We start from the raw sequence: 20,444 nt of genomic DNA on the forward strand, positions 1-20,444 counted from the left end.
TGTTTTAAATTGAAATGAGATTAAATTTTGCCCCAGGGAGCCAAGACAGCCAGCAGAGTTGGTGTGGAGGAGAGGAGGGATGCCTCGCTCCTCCCTGGGTACCTGAGTTTTTGCTGCAAAGTTGGGGCTGGCAACAACCTGTGGAGGAGGCGAGGGGCAGGCGAGCCCCGGCGGGCAGGGACAGGCTCCCACTGCCCGGAAAATGGGTGTTCTGGGTACCAGGATCCTGCCTGTCTGCTTTTACACTTCTGCAGGGTTTCCAGGGAGGTTAAGAAAAGCTTCCTCCCAGACGTCAGGGCTGTGCACCACGGTTTGCTGAGGGTCTGTTGGCCCAGCCGCTGCGCATCCTTCGGTCCAAAACTTTGTTCCTCTGTCACTGTGAAACTGGGGCTGGGCCAATTCGGGGGACGCTGCTGCTCTCTCAGAGCCTCCTGTAGCAGCACTCGGCTCCAGAATCGCTGATGGGAAAAGGCGATGGGAAGAGGACAACCCTCCCACGGTGTAAAGACTGGGACGTTCCAGCCCTCCACCCTTCTTATTACACTTTCTAACAACCGGTGTTCCTAGACAGAGAGGGGGAAAAAAACCCCAATTAAGGCAGAGGGGAAGCGTTGAAGGGGGTGCGTTGGGAGCAGCCCCGGGGCTCCACATCCCCCGCGGGGCGCGGGCGGTGGGACGGGCGCTGGGGTCCCCGGCGCGGGGTCCGCTGGCCGGAGCGGTGTGTGTGCCGCTGGGGGCACTATGTTCCGTTTGTGTTCCTATTTCTGGGCTGGAAGAACAAACAGGGAAGTGGTTTTTCTGCAGTCTCATTGCAGCTCACAAACAGAGCACATCATTCAGCCGGTGTTGCTCACAGCGTCAGAGGTGACGGCGCGGGGACCGGCGCGGCGCATCCCTCAGCCTGCGGGGAGGCTGGGAGAGGTGATGAACAAATACTTCCCCCCCCCTTTTTTTTTTTTTTTTACTGCAACTTACGCAGGTTTCTGTGCCTGTTCCCCGTGGATTTCGGGAGCACAGGCGTGTATGAATTTCTGTCTTTGCTTGCCACAGTCCCGAATGGTTAATTCTTGCAAACAGCCCTTGCACGGGGTGCTGAGGTGCCACTAAAATCTCCAAATCACACGGGGCTTGATGTACAGAAGAGTTTACAGGGAGCTGGGAAACATCAGGGGGTTCCCCAGAGCACAGGGATGGTGGAGGGGTCCGCAGAGGAAGAGTTCTGTGCTGGCTGGAGGCTGGATAAGGCATTTTGGTTTAGTGTGGATGGGAGCTGGCACCTGTCCCTGGGCACTGTGCCCAGAGGGGACAGGAGCTCAGGACCTGGGCACAGGTATCTGTGCCAGGAGTGCTGCTGGTTTCACCTCTCCCAGGTTGCATGGGCAAAATTGCATTCCCAAGAGCTCCTCTCCAGCCCTCCCCTGCTGTGAAGCAGGACCAGCCAGCCTCAGACCATCATCTCAATTTTAACGCCAATCCTGGTGCTAATTTGTCCAAGGCCCCTGTGATTTACATTTGTTTAGGCTGATGGAGGGCCATCATTTTCCTTGGTTTAGCATTTATCTGCCTTTCTCAGCTTGAACAAAGGCAATGCTAAACATGTGTTGGTTTGCAAGCAATTCTGTTTTTTTGGTTTCCAGGCTTTAGCCAGGGCTGTGCCTGTGGATTTGAGTTGCAGACACTTCAGGGGGATGTTCATTTGTTTATAAAAGAAACCCACATCTGTTTCTGTTTGAATTTTTTAAGCAAGCCTACATAGAAACCTTTCACTTGGTTTCTGGCTCTGTAAAAACTAGATTTTGGGCCAAGTTTGACCTAAGAGTGACCTTTTCAAAGTATTACAAATTTTTTTGGTATTTGTTTATGACTTTATTAATGATGCCATGCGGGGAATGGGTCATTTAAAGGTGAAATTAACTTTTAATGTAAACAAAAGATTAATTTTGGAGCAGAGACCGTATTTTGTGGAGACATAAGTTGCTCAGTAGTTCACCAACTGAATTGCTCCTGAGAGCTTGTGGGAGCTGGAGCTCCAGCCCTGGGCAGGATGTGGGCAGTGGGTCCCCCCCGCGGTGCCAAAGGGGTGGTGGGAGCCCAGCCACCATCAGACTTTATAACTCTGTGATCCAGATGGGGAAATGGCCAAATTACCCTTCTTCTACAGTAAATTCCTCAGTTAAGTGCCCTCGGTTTACTACTGTTGGGCTGCTCCTGATGAGTCCCTCAGAAAACAGCATCTTCTTAGCATGGCCTGGAATTTAACCATTTTCTGGAATGGGCTGGTCTTGGTCACAAATTTTGCTCCCTTCAGGCACACAGTACCTTGTGTGCCATCCCCTGCCCGGGGGGTCGTTGGCTTTCAGTGCTGCTGTTCAGAGATGTCCCCACTTTGCTCAAGCCAGAATTTCACTCAGAAATTTGATGCAGTTTGGTTCAGAGGATGCTGTCCTGGATCCTGCCAAACAGTGGCAAAATGATTTACTGAAGTAGAGCCACTGTTTCACCTGCAATGTGAACCACTTCTGTATGTGAATATCAATCCGTCCTGTTATGTAGTGAGCACGTTCAGGGGTGTTCTGTAGGTGGGTGTGGGACAGAAGCAGGATGCAGGGACCAAGTTCAGTTAGAGGGATGATCAGTGCATCTCCTCACATAAATATCAGAGCCAAAACCGGTCCCAGCATCTGATGCCTGTGCTGAGCATTGATTGTAAACTTTTTCCCTGCCCTGGAAGGAGAGTGATGTCAGTGATACTGTCTTGCTGTAAAGGCAAAGATGGGAAACCTGGGAAATCTCACTGGCTATCAATAGCATTCCTTTGCTTCAGCTCAGGTGGTTATTTTCCCTCCGTTGGCTTTGGCGTATTTAATCTCTGTGATTAGGAACTCCAGAATCAATAAAAGCATTGCTCTGTGCTCCAAATGCCTGTTTGCCACTTCAGACCAGTAGAAACCAGTTTAAAAGGTTCAGGTAGAATGTCCAGTAGAAGTAAGTAAGCTGCAGTTAAAACTGTCTTCAATTTCGTTTTCCCCGAGCAAAACCTAATGGCTACTTGGAACCAGGCTGTTCTAATAACATCTGTTTCCCCTTGAATCACTGGGGGAAAACTATTGATATTGCCATATTCTCAAGGAATGTTTTAAGTCACGTTTTGACAGGGCAATGCCTTACCACAACACTGATAGTTAAAATGTTTAGGATACTTTGTAGTGTTTTCCCTGATAATGCTATGATAACACAGAGCACATATATTGTAAAATACAGATATTGCATGGGGTTTTTTGTGCTTATGTGGAACATTTCCTGATGTTTGGGGGGAATGTCATGTTCTAGCTTGCTATCCAGTGTGTGTGCTGCTTGTAGCTGCTGTGACCAAACCACGCAAACCTGGTGTCTAATATCATTCCCACTTATCATCTGTGGAAGCAGTAGTGTGTATGACATCTCAACGCCTTTAGACTCTCGCAAAATATCTCAGAAAGTACTAGGAAGATGTGCATGAGATTAACATTGTTTTCCTGTGGATGTATTTTGGCTCACAGCCTGTTGGGTGTTGTCTGGTCCATGGGTATCCCTTTCCCTGCAGAGCTCCCCAAGCCCTGTGTTGGGGGCCACGTTCATCAGTCACTAGCCACATTGGTAAACTGAGGTATTTAAAAGTTAGAATACCTTTTTTCTTCTGTGTTTTGTGTTTTTTTTTTAAAGCACCTACCAATACAGATTCTTGACTTTCAATTCTGAGCGCTCAGTTCCCGAGGGGCGAGTTCAGGAGAACCTGCTGATTTCAAGCGCTTCTGTGGCTTGTTCAAAGTCACAAAGCAAACCAGCTGAGCTTGAAACGGGGTCTCCTAATCGGTGTGGTGGTACCTGCTGCTGTGATTTTGACTCTGAGAGGATGGAGAAGTCACAGCAGCTGTGCAGAAGCCACTTGCTCAGCCCGCGGGAGCTGCTGCGGGGCTGCCCGGCTGTGCTGGAGCAGGCAGAGCAGTGCAGGGTGGTGGGAAGTGTGCTTTGGGCTGGGCTGGTGCATGTTGCCTGTGTGACAGATACCCCAGAAGTCTTTAAAAGAAGGAGATACTGGCTGAATGGGAAGATGAGTCAGTGGGTAAAACCCCAGGCTTGTGGTACACAGGGGTTCTCTTCAGGTCTGGGATGCTTGTACTTCCCCTTGCAGACATACCGAGAGCATGCACAGTTTCCATTCTTCTGTCTTCACATTTCTCAACCTTGCAGCCCAGGACTGTGGTTCACAGGACATCTTTTGTCCCATCCACCAGCACCACTGTCCACGGTGGGGCATCCTCTGGTCTGTGGTGGGGCATCCTCTGGTCTGTGGTGGAGCATCCTCTGGTCCGTGGTGGAGCATCCTCTGGTCCGTGGTGGAGCACCCTCCCATGGCAATGCTCTTCCAGAGGAAGAACCATTTGGTTGCAAATCCTGCCTGGACAATTTGCCATGCAAAGCTGAGTGATCCAGGTGTACCCACGGTAACTCCTGGGAGTGGGGAAGGCTGGCAAAGAGACACTCACACCTTAAAGTTTTCAAAAGCCCTGTGAGGATTGTTTTCTTCCTTTTTTTTCAGCCTCTGGGTAGTTTTCTGTCTTGAGGGTAAGGACTGACTGGTGCTGGGTTAACACGGTGTGCAGATATTTAGAGATAACAGTGATTTGGTGCTGAGGTGAGTTTTCTGTACATTAAGTATAATGTTCAATTTCTTTTGTTACAGATGGAAGAAAAACGACGCAAGTACTCCATCAGCAGTGATAACTCAGACACCACTGACAGTAAGACCTTTAATTCAAAGCTTTGAACAAGATTCACCTCCAGCAGGGAAAATGCTTGAATAATTACTTTGCAAAGATTGGAGGAAGCTGCATTTACTGGGAAGTCCCTGCACGATGAATTGTGTGCAGGGCTGGGTTTGTCAGAAACGCGGCAACAAGCTGATACCAATTTATTTAAACACTTGGCTGTGGCTCCTCTTAACTGATGAGAGTGTCTCCCTCGTGTGAGGAGTCTGGGCGAGGAGAGCTGCTGATTGCAGATCTGCTAACAAAGCAGCAAACACCCTTTGTAGATGAGTTGTCCTTTCCTGTGAGCTGCAGCCTGAGACTAGTTTGCTCTTGATTTGGGTCGTATGGGGGAAAGGGAAGTTTTTATTGGAGTCAGGGTAAAATTGGAGCCACATTGTTCCTTTTTGCAGGCTGAAGAGTGATGTGGGAAAAGGGATAAAGCTCAAGCCAGCAAAACTTGCAAGCCCACGCTTGCTTTTCAACATCTACCTCACTTCATCCTCGTTCAGGAAGGCACAGGAGCATGTGCTCAACAATAAACATGTGCAAATGTGCTGAATTTTGGCTATAAATAGAGCACTTTCCTCTCCCACTTATCCCAGGGTTTCACCCACTGCAGACATACCGCAGTGCCTCGGTGTTCAGAACCCTCGAGGCACCAGCCTAATCCCTTGTCTGGGCTCCAGAGTTTCTTACTAGTTGCTCTTGGTCTTTTACAAATGTCACAGTAATTTCATCTGGGCCGTGCTGGGAATTTGCTCTCCACACTTTACAGGATCTGGCTGCTGGATACCCGAGAACGAAAGGGACTTTGCTAAAGACACTAAACTTCTGGGCCTTTTCCTAACAGGATGATGGGGAGATTACAGGGGGTTATGGAAAGGCTGATCTTGCTGGGTTTGGCTGCCGTTCCCACAGCTTCAGCCAAAAAAATTGTCAGTGTGAGAGGAGTTTGCACCAGCACTGCCGACAGGAACCTGCTGTTGGGCTGCTGGCAGGGACCCCCATCCTGCTGCAGCCCTGGGGGGGCCTGGGAGCTGAGCTGTGCCTACAGAAAGTGTTTCAGGCTCTGTCAGCACCACTGGCTTCTCGTAAAACGAAACGTCTCTATCTCAGAAAGGGGTTTGTTTTGGAAGCTGTGCTTCAAACTTCCCATCTCCTAATCCCCAGATGCTCGAAGGCTTACGGAGCAGCTCGTTGGCTTCGCTGCCTTTCAGGGGTAAGGCATCTTTAATCATGGCATTAAACAACATGGCCTTATCTCTGTTGGGCTTGGATATTTATGCTGCAGGTGATATCTAAGCTGTTGACAAAATGCTCTCCTGCAGGATAATTGTAAACAGAGTGGTGACCATCTTTTTTTTATTCTCTGCCAGGAAAGGGTGGTAGTGGTGTGTTATCCAGGTTTGCATAGTTGTAGCATCACACTGTAGCTTGAAACGAGGGGGCAAGGTGGAAATTAGTGGCTCAGTCTCTCCATAAAAGCTGTGGAGCTGCTGCTGCCCTCCTTTGAGCAGCTCACTGGGTAAAGCAGCATGTCCATGTGGCTGCAGCATAGGGATGTCTGCTGTGGGCTTTGCCTGCACTGTCCTGTTATGCACTGAAATGCTATAAAAAAGTAATTTATATGGAGCCCTCTTTAGTGACATCTATCTTGACACTGCAGTGAAAATACCAGCTGTCTTTTGGGAACAGGTGATGCCCCCACATTTGGTTTTCATTTGATGAAGAACAGGAAAGTGTACTGCAAGTAAAGAGTGCAAGGTGAGCTGGTGGTGCCTCTTCCCTTGCCAGCAGAAATAGGCATGTGGGATTTATCTGGGCTCAGTTGCCTGAGCTGGTGGAGGAACAGGCATTTCCCATTGCAGTGGTACTGCACCCTGATCCCTTGGGTCAGCTCAGCTCCTGGCCAGAGCCCTTCCTCATGTACAGGGCTCCATCGTGTTTGGTCATTGATTATGAGCAGTGTTGTTTCCTCCTATTCAGGATAAAAGGATAAAGTCAATGGTAAAATGGACTGTCATAATTTTTATACAAAAATTCCAATAATTAGTTTGTTATTTATTATTAACAAATATGGGTTGGAAATATAGATCAGTAATGTAATGGTCCCAGAACATTTTGGGCTTTAGCTACCCTTGCCTTACAGAGGTGGTAGCAGTGCTGATGATATTGCTGCAGTGAGGATGATCAGAGATCACTCATAATGCTCCCTGAGGAAAGTATTCCCAAATCTCAAAGCAAATACTCTCTTACTACTGAAAAGTGTAAAGTGCCTTTGCTTGATGTGTTCTGTTGTGTGGTTCCCAGTGGATGCTGAACTGCACACAGCTGTGGGAATTCTTAGTCGTGGTGTGGGCAGAGGAGTTTGACCCAATTTTGTCAGTAGTTTTGTCCATGGGGTCTGAAGTCCATGAGCTGTTCAGATACCTGTCTTTAAGCATCCTTGGTAGAAAACTTTTATCTCCTTAATTCCTAATCCCAATAGACTCCTGATTCCAGAAATGAGCCCTGGTTCATTCCCTCAGAAGCCTGTCTTGCTTGTGACTCTGGGTTTCTCATTTCTGATGTCTGCATTTGAAAACAGTGTTTTTAAATTTCAGGGGCCTCTATTTCATCATCTACATCATCATCAGTAGCAGGAGTGATGTTAATGTGTTTTGGTGAGGTACCCTGGGGTGTGCACAAAAATAATGCCATGTCAAGGTGTTATTGCCTCTTAGTGCTGACCCAGAGTGCTGGTTGAGGCTGTAGCAGTGGGGCTGGTGGCAAAGATGTGGAAAAAACTTTTTGACTCTTTTCCGGGTAACCTGTCTCTGTTGCCTCGTTGCAGGTCACACCACATCCACCTCCAGATGCTCCAAAATTCCGAATACCAAATCCCCCTGGTCACGGCAGAAGGAGAAGAAGCCCTCTGAGGTATATGGGCTTTCAGGCTTTTGCCAGAGGGGGGGTTTTCCCATGGCACTGAGCTTGCCCAGGTGTGGCAACCAGCGTGCCCATGGCTGGCTGTGGGCAGTGGGTGCCAGGACAAGGCATCTCCAGGAAGGCAGAGCCACAGCTCCTGGCAGTGGTGCCAACCCCAGCTCTGCTTGGAGGGAGCAGGGGGGGAAACCCGATGGGCATCTCTGATGAAGGGTGTGGGGTCCTTGTGCCCACTCCACCCCTGTTGATGCAAGTAAATGTGGGTTGAGTTTGGTGGGATTGGGAGGTCCTACAGTTTTGGGGTGTCTGTGTGCCAAGGTTCCCTGGTTTGGGTGCCCGCCTGGGTGCCCTTTCGTTAGTGGCACAGGTCACAGCACTGATGGCAGGGGAGGGTGATGTGGAGGCTCCTCCCCGTGAACAAGTGGGAGGCACAGGGAGCTGTGAAATGAGAGACAGCACAGCTGAGTGGCAGATCATGTTGTGTTGGTTTCCTCCTGTCACGGGGCTCAAGGGCATTAAGCCGAGGCCGTCGGTGTCTGACCTTGCCCACAGGGTTTTCCCTGGCTGGGACGGGCAGTGCTGCCCACCCTGGGGACACTGCCCAGGTTCCCCTGCCAGCTCTGAGTGCAGGGTCTGGGACTGGGGCAGGAGCAGCCATGTGTCCCCAGGTGGAAGGGACAGTGCTGTGCCCTGTTTTCCTTCGTGTGCCTCGGATACATTTCCACGAGCCATGGAAACTACAGCAGGCATGAGCTGCTGTTGTAGCAACCACGGTGTTTGGCAGTGGTCATCTTCATTTCAGCAGCAGCCTGAGCAAAGCCAGAGGGACATTGTTCTCACATTCCCTTCCCTCTGGACCAGGGTCTGGAGTCAGACAGAGCTAAGTTTAGAGGCAGGTGGAGCTGGCATGGCTAATGTGAACTCCTTCCCAAGCTCCCCCCGTTTCACCTCTCCTGATACTGTGGCCTGGTGAGCACAAACCTCTGTAACATCCTCCTTTTGCATCAAGCTGAGTAGAGATTTTTGAGGTTTTCCTGTGGTCACTGCCTGAATTACAGCTGCACTTGGTTTTTTACTGCTCTGACAGGTTTACATTGATACATCTTAAGTGTTGGTGAAGGACAGAGACTGAAAAAGTCCAAGTTGTTTGTGCCGTGGGAAAAGAGAGGGACTGGAAAGCTGTTAGGACCAGCTGAGGTAGTTGGAAACACTCCAGAGAGCAAGAACCAGGGGTGCAGATGTCACTGGCTGCTGACAAGGCTGTTAGAAAGTTGAACATTAGCACTGGTTATAGATGTGTCTTGATACAGATCAGGGGGTGATTTTTGTGAGGTGAATCCTCCCAAGGAAAGCAAAGCATTTAGGCTACCTCCTCCTCCTCTGGCACCGTTATCCCTCTCTGAAAAAAATGCTCACCCCTGTGCCTGATGTGCCCATAAAGGCCTGGGGTGAGCCCTTCAGGTGCTGTCAGGAGTCCCTAAGGTGGAGATGCCCAGGGTTAGACCTGGTTAGATGTGACAGGATGTGATTCATGCATCAGGACAGTGTGATATGTGCCACCCTGCTGCTGCCCAGTAAAACTTTCCTCCAAGAGTTGACGCATCTCTTTACTGCATCGGTGGTACAGACACGCTTTTGCTTATAATATGAATTAGTTTAATCAGCCATCTAGGATTTTACCTGGCTGCTAATGAAGTTACTGGATATAAATCTAAGACTCCAAGTGAAAATGCTTCTGGACTTGCTGAAGGATGGTCAGACCTGGATCCAAGTTGCTGCTCAACAACAGCTGGAGTGAAAACTAGATCTTAGTCCATGGCACCCGGAGAGACGTCAGATGTGGTGCCTGTGGAAGGCCAGGCTCATCCCTCTGCTTCATGCTCTGTTATGCCCTGAGGAGGATTCTCAGTGAAATGTAGCTCTGGAACAAATAAAGTGGAGCAAAAGCTGAACAGTGCCCAACTTAGCAACAGTTGGGACAGAAAGTGAACCTCTGTGGCTTATCTGAACTGAAACTCCAGGGGAATTTGGGAGGCGATGTGTGATTGCTCAAGCTGGAGTGTGGCCAGGATGCTCAAGCTGACAAACCATCTTTGCAAAAGCGTGGTGGGAACACAAGCACATGGACAGTCCAGATCTCGGCCGTGCTCCCCTTACCCTCCATCGCCCCTGTGGCTCCTGTGTCCAGGTCTGCTGGAAATCAGCTCCAGGTGGAACCCGGGGATCGGGACAGAGTGTGTGAGCTTGGACACAGGTTTGCCCCAAGATCTGCAGCAGTGCAGGGTGGTGGTTTGGAGGTCATTCCAGTATGGATTTCTTCTACAACAGCATCTTCCAAAATCTTCCACAAGTGACCCACCGTCTGCTGTTCCTGTGATGAGCCGTGAACCCATCTGGTCCACGTGTGGGATCCACTGCCTGTCATCTGTGACACGCTGCAGGGCTTGGCACATCCTTGTAGGAACCCTGGAGGATTTCAGGCACAGACTGGGATGGGCATCATGTCCTGCTGGAGCAAATACTGAGAAATTTAAAATGTGAACCACACCACTGTCAAACTACTTCACGTGAAATGACGAAGTACCTTTCTCTTGTCCATCCCACTGAGGATGGAAACCACAGGAGGGTAACAGGGAGAGCAGGATGAATGTATTATCAGATGTTGAACCCCCAGACATTTGGGTCTGGACAAATCTTTTCGAACAATAACTCAAACTCCAGTTTTACAGGTGGCTTTTAGATTTGTCAAGAGCTGCAGTGGGTGCAGGCGTGTCCTGAGGGATGGTGATGCTGGAGGATGGGCTGGTGGAGCAGGACCCACTGGCCTCTCCTGCCCCTCTCCAAGTCGTGTCCCCGTTTCTCTGGGAGCTGCTGTCCTAGAGAAACATGCATTCGCCCTGACAACCCAGGCAGGAGATAAAAAAATCAAAAGCATTAGTGTTACATAGTTATTAGTCAGGTCAGGGGGTGATGTTTATTATGAAAGACTCTGTGAGAAGGGATTAACTATACACATTAAAAACCACCCGATACAAGGCATCTGGAAAAACAAGCTTCTTACCATGGAAAAGTACTGAGCTGTTTGTAAACATCCGCGAAGGGGCCATTGCCAGGGAGGGTGATTATATTTATCTGTGCCTGTCACGGGGCTCTGCCCGGGCTCTTTCCTGATGTGTCCCAGGCACCAGGCCTCTGTCTTGGCTGTCTCCCTTGCAGAGGTGACAGCCGTCCTCCCGTGCCCCTTCCTGGGCAGCAGAGCCTTTGGGGCTAAACCTGATGGTGCCCCGGGCGTGGGCATGGCTCTGCTGCCCTGCTTCTGCCTGAAGGCAGAGGATGGACGTGGGCAGCTGCCAGCAGCTTCTTGCATCTGCAGTGATAGCAGTCTACCAATCTGGTGATTTTAATTAATCTCATTAGAGCTTGGATTCAGACTGAGTGTGGTGGCTGGTACCCATCCCTGGGTCCCTGCGAGGAGACGCCGGTCGTGCTCCCTGCCCTGGGAGCTGGAAGGAGGGGGTGCTCGCTCAGGTCCTACCTGTCATGGCTCTGAGTCTGCAGCAGGGAGTAAGATGTGCCTGAAGTGTGCGTTTCTGCTTGTGTTGGTGGCACATTAGCACAGTCCTGCCCCCGGCTGTAGGGCTGCTGGGGACGTGAGCACAAGGCTCGCTGGTTTGACTGCAGTCATCAAGCCTCTCTGCTGTTCCTGACAGGGAACAGTTGTCAGTGTCTAAGGAGAGAATATAAGAACAAGGCAAGTGTGCAATGATAGTAGCTGGTTCTATCTGCCAGCTCCCAGCCATCAGCAGCCCGGGGACTCCCTGGGATGCTGCCTCTGAGTCACTGCCTGAACCGCTGTGTTCGTCATTAGCTCCTGAGCTATTTGAGATCCAAAATGCTCACCTGCACTGCAGGAATACATTGTGGAGGGACAAAAGCCTGCATTTTTGTGCAAACCACCTGCCTGACAGTGCTCCAGCCGTCCCCTTTCTCAGCTGGAGAGGAGAGCCCTGCACAGCCTCAGCTCTGCTGCTCATCCCACCGGACATCCTCATGGCCCTTCTCCTTTGCTCAGGACCTTCAAGAGGCGAGGGGACCACAGCTGCAGGCAGGGCTCAGGATGAAGGGGAAACCACAAATTTATACAATTTACATTATTTTCTGCTTGCCTTGTTTAGATGTTACTTCCGTGTTTTGAAAGATGCCTTTTCATATCTCTATACAAGGTTTTAACTCATTTAACAAACATCCTTGTTGTTTCCCTTCTAAAAAGTAATTGTTCATGCATTGGATCATGGTTTTTTCCCCCTGCAGTAGGTATATAATGGCCCAGTGCAATGTGAATTTAGTTGTCCATGCTTGGAGGAGAGCTTTTGTGAGTATGGCCAAGCAAGACTGGACAAGCTTTTATTGGGCTGGATGAGAAGATCTGTCTCTGTTGAAAGGTTTGACTGCAGTGGCTTTGTCAGTTTTCCCATGCTGGCACGGGGATAACAGATTAATACCATTGTCTTCTGAATGCTGAGAAGGGCCAGACAAAAATGCTTCTTGTTCCTATTTTAAGTTCTGTTGTTCATTGGATCTTTAACATCCAGCATTTCAAGAGGAAACGAGACTAAATGAAGAGATAGGAGGCTGGCTCCCAAATGGACACAGGAGTTCAGGATTTTTCTCTCCACAGGCAAATATTATTGCTGGTTGCACACACACTCCAGGCACTGCCACATTTCAGAGCCTTGCTACCGAGTATCAACGCTTCTCTCATTTCAGAAGGGACTGGAAAAATGTGATATAACAGCAGGGAAGCAGGGCTGGGAGTCTAGAGGGGAGTGGGGCCGGGCACGGAGGTACCGTCTCAGGCTGATATGAAGACAGTTTGTACAACCAAAAACTATTCCCAGGGCTCCCATTGTTCCCGTTGTTTTCTCTTTCTCCAAAAAACCTTGTGACTCATGAGCTACAACAAACAACTTTGTGCTTCAGAGAGTGAAGGGCTAACAGAGCCCACTGGAAGTGAGGAGGGAGCTGGAGACTGCCCTGGTCCTGGTGCAGATGGAGGAGGGTGGTTGTGGCAGGGAGGGTAGCAGGACACAGCTGCCAGGGCTGCAGTCAGGGAGGAAAAAGAGCATTGAGCCAAAACCTGAAGACAACCTGTTATTTCACTGTCAGAAAGCACTCCCACATCCCCATGTGGTGACCTGCTGCTGCCCATCCTTTGGAGCACCCAGTGCCTGTGCCTGCTGTGGCATGGTCACCACTGTGAGATCCCACACAGCTACTGTGTGTGTGAGGGAACTGGGGGAGCATTGCAGGTCTCTTGGGTGATGGAGGGAATGGATCAAATGTGAGATCTCGGATGCAGGCTGTGACCAGTCCCTTCCCACCTCTCCCATCCGCCCTCTCCTTAGTGACCTCAGTGTGTTTTCCTTCATGGACTTCATTTTGAACAACCAGCTTTGCTTCTCTTACATTTTGTGCCACTGCCTTGCAGCGTGGAGTGCTTTGGAAAGGTTTCTTTTTGCTAAAACCGTTTAGCAGACAAAAAAAGAGATGTCAGTGCATATTTTTAAAAATACCATCCTATCCCGGGACTGGGAGGAGGGGCAGAGCTTGTCCCTCCACCCCGAAGAGCAAGGTCTGAAAGCTCCAAGGTCAGCTGGGTGCAGATGGCAGGGGAGAATGTGTAACAGAATTCCTGCCAGCCCGGGAAGCCTCGTGTGCAGGGACACGGCCTGCTGGAGCCCATCTGTGTTCTGCTGAGCTGCCTGGTCCCTGCAGAGCTGGTTTTCTCCTGGGCTGGTTTGCAGCAGGCGCCCGGAGCCGGGTGATGCCGCGGCCGTGCCGCCTCGGCGGAGTGATGGGCCACGCTGGGTCCAGCACAGCAGTGCCCGGGCTGGCTGCTGCTCTAAGGGCTAATTATACCCAGTGCTAGACGAGTGTTTCCTTTCGTTTCGATTTAAAGCCCAAAACAGCTCCGTCTTTTTGGCTTCCTCCCAGCAGTCGGTGTCGTACGAGCGGAACGTTGTTACCATGGGGTCTGAGTTTGGTGGTTTTGGGTGGGTATTTGGGGCTAAGGGGATAATTGACAGGCTTGGACTTACAGAACAGTCACTGGAAAAGCTGAGCCCTTGGCAGAGAACGTGGAGTGGGAACTGAATGATGGGGAGATTGTCAGCCACTTCGCTAAGAGGGGTTTGTGAATGAATCAAAGAGCCTGGAAATCGATGCAAGGGTTGCGTGGAAAGGTGGTGGAGAGGCTCTGAGAGGGGCTGGATGGTGATGGGGGAGAGGCAGAGGAGGAGGAGAAGGATGCTGGAAAGCGGCACAGCCTGGGAGCCCTTTGCTAAGAGAGGGATGGAGTTTCCAATGCCATCATCCTTCCTGTCATGGCAAGGCACCGTGTGCCTGGGCATCTCCTCCCAGGAGTATGTGTTTTTCTCTGAGGTTGTCCAAGTGTTGGACAAATTGCTGCTGGTCCATGGAGGGCTCCTGGAGGTGCCTCACAGCTGTTGCAGGGCACAGGGAGAGGCTGCAGGGCTGTGTCTGGTGGGAGAAGCAGCAGATCCTTGCCAAGGTGGAGCAGCTGATGCACGAAGCACTGGGGGCTCAAGGAGGAGCTGAATCCAACCTCTGCCTTGCAGGTCTGTGCCATACCCACAGTGTCATCCTTCCAGTGCCAGGCTGGATCCAGGTGAAGCAATAGGCTGTCAAAATCAGAGGATGTGTTACATTTTATTAGCTATGGGTTTTTTTCTTTTTGAGAGATAAAATCAATACAGCTTTTGCCTCAGAACAGCAAATTACAGAAATAACAAGTGACACTGATGTATCATTTGGGAATGTGATGGCTTTGGTGTCCCAGTGACTTCTCACCTTCCCAGGCTACTGGGACTGTGGCTCTAGTGAAGCAGTCAGTCCAACACCACGAACTGGTGGGCTGAAAAGTTGGGGAAGTAGCAAAGATGGGTAATCCAGATGCCTGGCCTGTGAGATATGAGGGAGAGGGAAGTTTTCTCCATGTACTTTTTTTTTGCCTGGGGTCTGAGACTGCACAACTACGCTGACCCTGAGTCCATGTCCCTCTCATTTGGCAATATGAAGGCAAAAATATCTTGGGATTTTGCAATTTAATGTTCTTTTTCCTCATTTCTAAAGCTGACACTAGCAAAAGGGGAGGCTGGCCCTGGGCATCGGTGTGATGCATCTCTGAGCATCCCTAAACGTGCCTGAGATTTCTGAGCAAGCAGAGGCAATAAAGGAACATCTTGGTTTGGCCTTTCCCACTGCTGGCAGATCAATAGGCAATAACCTGGATCCTGCTGCCAGGCTGGAAGGGGAGGACAGAGCCTGGCCAGGGCTGTGGTGGTGGCAGGGGGAGCAGGGTGCAGGGCAGCAGACAATTCATCTCCCACGGCCAGGGAGAAACAGTAAACACTCCTATTGAGGGAAAATTGCTTGTTTTCTGGTACCCAACTTTTTCTTCACCGCCAGGTCCTCGGTTCATCAGTGCCCAATTTATCCTTTATTTGGTTTTCATAAATAATTCAGAAGAGTTTGAGTAGAATAATTGAGTCTTTTCCCAACCCTAATCCCAGACAATTCAAAACAAAAAGACATTTAGATTACAATTTGAGCGTATTAGCTGTTGGGAGATTTCCAGACAACTGATCTGCTTTCCTTTACAATTTCTGCGCTGTTCTATCATTTCTAAAGTGTTCTGCTTTGATAGTTAATAATTTGAGCATATCCAGTTCTTCATGAAAAGACAGAGGCGTCGCTGTGATAAAGTGCGGGCGCGCGTGCTGCCGTCGGAGGGGCGAGCTTATCTGTTTTCCAAGAAGGACTAAATAAATGAAGTAGTGAGATTGCAAATCCGGCCCGCGATGCTCCTTATCTTCAGGGAGACAGATACAATCGTGCTTATTTGGCTTGAAATTAAAACTAAGCTGCCTGTGCCGACGCGAGCTGAGAAGCCAGAAGGGATGAATTTGGGGGAGACTTAATGCGGGAAAACAGGAGCCTGGGATCTGCCCCGTGCAGAGGGGAGGAATTATACTGAGGGCTGGTCCCATTGTTGCGTTTTCCAGTGCCCGGGCTCTGAGGTTCTGGAGGGTTTTGTGTCTGCTGAGGGTGTTGAGAAGCATTGGTAAGGCTGAGCCTTGTTCAGAGCAGTGGTGAGCAGCAGAAGGCTGCCCCAGGGCACTTGGGCTGCTGGAGACATGACCCCAGCAAAGAGCTGAGAGCACTGAAGAAGTTTCCTGATAGCTGTAAGCAAAGGAAAATGAGTTAAGCTTGTGACATGAGGTTTGTATGGAGCTGTTGTGTTTCCTACCCGTGGATGGCAGCCCTGGGGGTGGCTGGGGCTCCCCAGTGGTGCTGTCAGCTCCTCCCTGGGTTGGTTGCATGACATGTTGCAGGCTTCTCCATCTCCCTCTTCATCAGTAGGAGGAGGGTGATGGGCCAGCATTTTGGTTTAGAAGAGCTGTTGGGTGCCCCACACCTCTGGAAACCATTCCTACCTGGCTTTGCCCACAAATCCCCAGGGCACCTGTCTCCAGAATGGTGTTTTCCGTGACACCATTGTGCTGGTGCCAGGGGAAGTTTAGGCTGGAGGTGAAGAAAACTTTCTTCACTGGAAGGATGGTTAAGCCCAGGGCTGTGGTGGAATCACCAACCCTGGAGGTATTCAAAGCACGTGTGGATGTGGCACCTGGGGACATGGGTTAGTGGTGGCCTTGGCAGTGCCGGGTTAATGGTTGGACTCGATGATCTCAGAGAGCTTTTCCAACCTGAGTGATTCTGTGGTTCAGTGGTTCTGTGGTGCTGGTGGCCAGGGCAGGGAGGTGGCACTGGTCCCCATGCTGCCCTCAGCCTGTGTGGTTAGGGCACAGGGGAGCATCTCATCCACCAAAGCCAAGCGCTCCAAGGAAGGGACACTAACTGGGGTTTGCATTGTCCTCATTGGAACTGGGCACCAAAACTGGGTTATGAGGTGGTGTTTGCCCAAGCTGTGACCTGTCAGTGCAGGGCTGGCAAGAACAGGGTGTATTTCTACCCTGTCTTGTAGAAAATGAGCTTCAGCAGGATTCCTGTGCTTGTTTGGATACTCAGACACAGCGCTGGAAGGACTGTGATATCTCCCATATCCCTTCTCATGTTTAATTAATGCCTATTTTAATTTTTTTTTTAAATCTCTCACACTGGCAGTGTATTAAGAGGTTACTGTAGTATCTCTAACGATGTTTTTGTAGCACACAGAGACTTAAAGGACCATGATCTTTCCCAAACTGAGCCTAATTCTGCCTGTAGTATATAGGCTGTTAATTGTGTTTGTTGAAGGATGCCCTGAGACTGTCTGACCAATTCAAATCAGGTTTATATAGCATAGTCAAAAATGTCTCCAAGCAGCTGCATCAGGAGGAAAGCACCAGGAAAATTCAAAGAGGTCCCAGTATAGCAAAGGTTGTTTATATATTGTATTTAATTCTAATTGGGTTAGCAGCTGAGACTCTGAGGATTAAACAAACTGACCTAAATACTGGTCTCAGTGGTCTTAGTTAATGTCTAGTTTCCTGCATCTCAGCCGATTTGGGTTCCCCAATACTCTCCAAAGCATGTTATTTTTGTATCAAAAATGTGAAACTATATTGTATTATTTCTTGTGGTTCTGACACAGCAATACTCATTTGGAGAATAGAGTGTGAAGAGATTAAACAACATCTGAAGAAAACATCTGATCCATCCCGGCCTCGTGGAAGGAATGCAGAAGTAGCAGGGATGGAGTGGATGGAGCGAGATGGTGTCCAGGCAGGATTGCTGGCACTGGCAGTTATTATTCCAGCTAATAGCAGATGGTAGAGAGGAGAAATCATCCATTTTCATTTACAATTTATTTTTATGCTGCAAGAGGCAGGATTGCTCGAGTCATTGCTGTCAGGCAGCCCTCTGGAAGGAAAACCTTATTTACCGTGAGGGATATTTTTGGAATGAGTTTTTCATCCTAATGTATTGGGAGAAGATGCTGCAGGGCCAGCAGTGAGATGGAAAATGAGCCCATTCACTGACTGTAGGACTGGATGATTTTCCTAAAGGAGGGGTCCAGTGTTGATCTGACAAGGGTTTTTTTGGGTCAGGACACATCTCGGTGTGTTTGGCTGTGGATGTGTGAGCAGCACCTAGATTACCTTTTAGCCAGTTATTTTTCACCTTTAGCTTTTGATTGTCCCTGCTCAGGACGATGAGGGGACATGATGGGCACACAGAGGTGCTTGGGACAGTGAGGTAACATGACAGGGACATGGAGGTTCTCAAGGTGATGAGGTAACCACAATGGACCATGAGGTGACATAAAGAGGACACAAAAATGCTCAGGGTCATGAGGTGATGTGATGGGGACATGAAGGTGCTTGGGATGATGTGCTCTTTGTCTCCCACAGCTTCATTCGTGTCAAGAACATAATTTCCCTTCTCCCAGGAGGACTAAGTGCAGAGAAGCCCAGTTGCAGGACATCCCTTGGCATTTGGGCAGATATTTGTGTGGCTACATTGAAACCATCAATCCCCTAAGAGAAGGCAGCCCGTTTCTTTAGTTTAATCCTAGTTTTTTGATTAAAAACTAGGATTAATCCAAGTTAATGTCTCATGGGAGCTCACACCTCGTGGCTGGATTTCCTGACTGCCTGGTTTGTGGGACCTCAGAAGGGTTGTGGCTGCAGGGCTTGGGCTCTCAGCACTGCCTGGCTGGAGAGGAGTCCCTGCCTGTGTGCCGGTGTTCTCCTGCACAGACCTCACCCTGAAGTGACACTAAATGACACCCTGAAGCCATACCACTGGTGATGCAAACCCCCAGGACATTTCCCCAGGGCACACGTGCCCCCAGCCCCTGCCAGACCCCTTCACTCAGGATGGGTTTTTCTCCGGTGCAGGTTTTCCGTACGGACCTGATAACAGCCATGAAGATCCCTGACTCCTTCCAGCTGAGCCCTGACGAGTACTACGTCCTGGCTGACCCTTGGAGGCAGGAGTGGGAGAAGGGTGTCCAGGTACCGGCGAGTGCCGAGGCCATCCCTGAGCCTGTGGTCAGGTAAGCGAGCGCTGTCCCCTCTGCAGGGTCCCCTCTGCCTTGGTGGGGTGCACACCATCTCAGGGGGTGTGCAGAGGTGATGCATGGGAACCTGGGCTTGCACAGGGATTCACAGGGACCTCCCACCACACCCTGAAAAGTCCCTCTTGTGTGCCTGGCTTTTTTTGGGCGGTGGCCAGGCGGGCCAGCTCCCTGCTTCCTCTTGGTCGGGGAATTTTAAAAAAGATGTGATAAAATCAAAGAGAGGATAAAAAAGTACCAGCAGAAAACCACCCAGAACTCCAGCCTCTGCCTGGCTGGCTGATGCCTCTCTGCCTAGAAACACGTGGCTGTACTGCTGGTATTTCACGGCAGGGGAGCAGGAGTTGGCCCTTAAATTAAAAACTTCCCTCTTTACTATGTTTGTGTGGATTGGGAACGTGCTGGGCATGCTGAGATTCAGGGCTTGGGAAAAGGAGCCCAGCGAATTGAGAAGCATCTCCCAGACCTTGTAGAGACGACGTCTGTCAGCCGAGATCGGAGGCTCATTAGCTATTTTAAAATAGGGAACTGGGTTTTAAAATAGACACTTAAACAGCTGCTCAGGCAAAAAAGAAACGTGGGGGAGCTGCCACCCGCTCGATGTGTGTGTGGGATTGTCCCAGGGCAGTGGCCAAAGCTGTGGGGGAAAGGCTGGTGCTGCTGCTGGGGTGAACCGGGCAGGTTGGGAAGGGACCCCAGAACTCTCGGGGTCAGACCCGAAACTCCCCGCAGGGTTTGCAGGAGCTTTGGAGCTCTCGTGTGTTCCCTTCGTGGGGTGTGACAGTGGGTGTGCACCCTGCAGGAGCACTGGTGAAGCACCGTGCCCGGGTGCTGCTGGGGTTGCTCGAGGGAGCAGGGAGGCTGCAGGGGGTGTGTGTTTTGCCCAGGGATCCCGGCAGGGAGCAGAGGCCGGCGGAGGCTCCGCTTGTCCCACAGCAACAGCAGCTGCTGCTGCAGCTGCCGACCCTGCTCCTGAAGTAAACTTTTGTGTACGCTCCCCTTCCTCCCCCGGGGAAGACAGAGAAAGAAATGAAACTTTAATGAGTCTGAACACATCAAAAGGGAAGTTGTAAAGGGGGCTGTTGAGTTGATTTAATCCTTGGGAAAAAAAAAAACCAACACCAACCCCAAACAGAAAAAAAAAAAAAAAAAAAAAAAGAGAGGGGGAAAAAAAAAACCCTGTGTGTGTGTAATATCGTTTTTTAGTTGTCTTTGATAGCTAACCACAGCCTGGCTTTGCCAGTGCTCTGCTCCCCAGCTTGAGGGCTCGTGCCGGGGCTGTTTCCAGCTGAAAAGTGATCTTGGTGCTGCCCAGGCTGGCAGTGCCCATTTAGATCCAGCCTGGCAGTGGCTGCCTGTGGGGTGGGGTTTGGCATCCCAGACCTGGCAGCCAGGAGCTGCCAGGGCACAGGGCAGGCTGAAAATGTGCCCTTCTACTTGTCTCTAAGCTCTTGATTTTAGGGGTCCTGGGGCAGCTCTGCCACTGGCATGTGTTCCCATGCATGGATATTCCTAGAGTTACTCCTGGTGCGGGTCATCCCTCCCATGTCCCCATCCCACTCTGTCTCACTCTGGCACCAGCCCTTTCCTGATATCTTTCACATTTTTCAGGCCACTCTTGTATCTCC

The 20,444-nt window shown here is 50.2% G+C and overlaps 1 protein-coding gene across 2 annotated transcripts in view; it reads left to right on the forward strand.

Moving 5' to 3' along the window:
- The first annotated feature begins 4,723 nt into the window (after positions 1 to 4,723).
- The window catches only part of JADE2 (jade family PHD finger 2), a 65,161-nt gene continuing 49,440 nt past the window's right edge, over positions 4,724 to 20,444 (forward strand). For both annotated transcript variants that reach the window (XM_018081075.3, XM_018081076.3), the window contains exons 1-3: positions 4,724 to 4,781; positions 7,624 to 7,709; positions 18,638 to 18,795. In XM_018081075.3, coding sequence (XP_017936564.3) covers positions 4,724 to 4,781; positions 7,624 to 7,709; positions 18,638 to 18,795 — 302 coding nt within the window. The remainder of the gene's footprint in view (positions 4,782 to 7,623; positions 7,710 to 18,637; positions 18,796 to 20,444) is intronic.

This window comes from Manacus vitellinus, unplaced genomic scaffold (assembly GCF_001715985.3).
Source record: "Manacus vitellinus isolate BGI_N305 unplaced genomic scaffold, ASM171598v3 scaffold_51_pilon, whole genome shotgun sequence".
Taxonomy (NCBI): domain Eukaryota; kingdom Metazoa; phylum Chordata; class Aves; order Passeriformes; family Pipridae; genus Manacus; species Manacus vitellinus.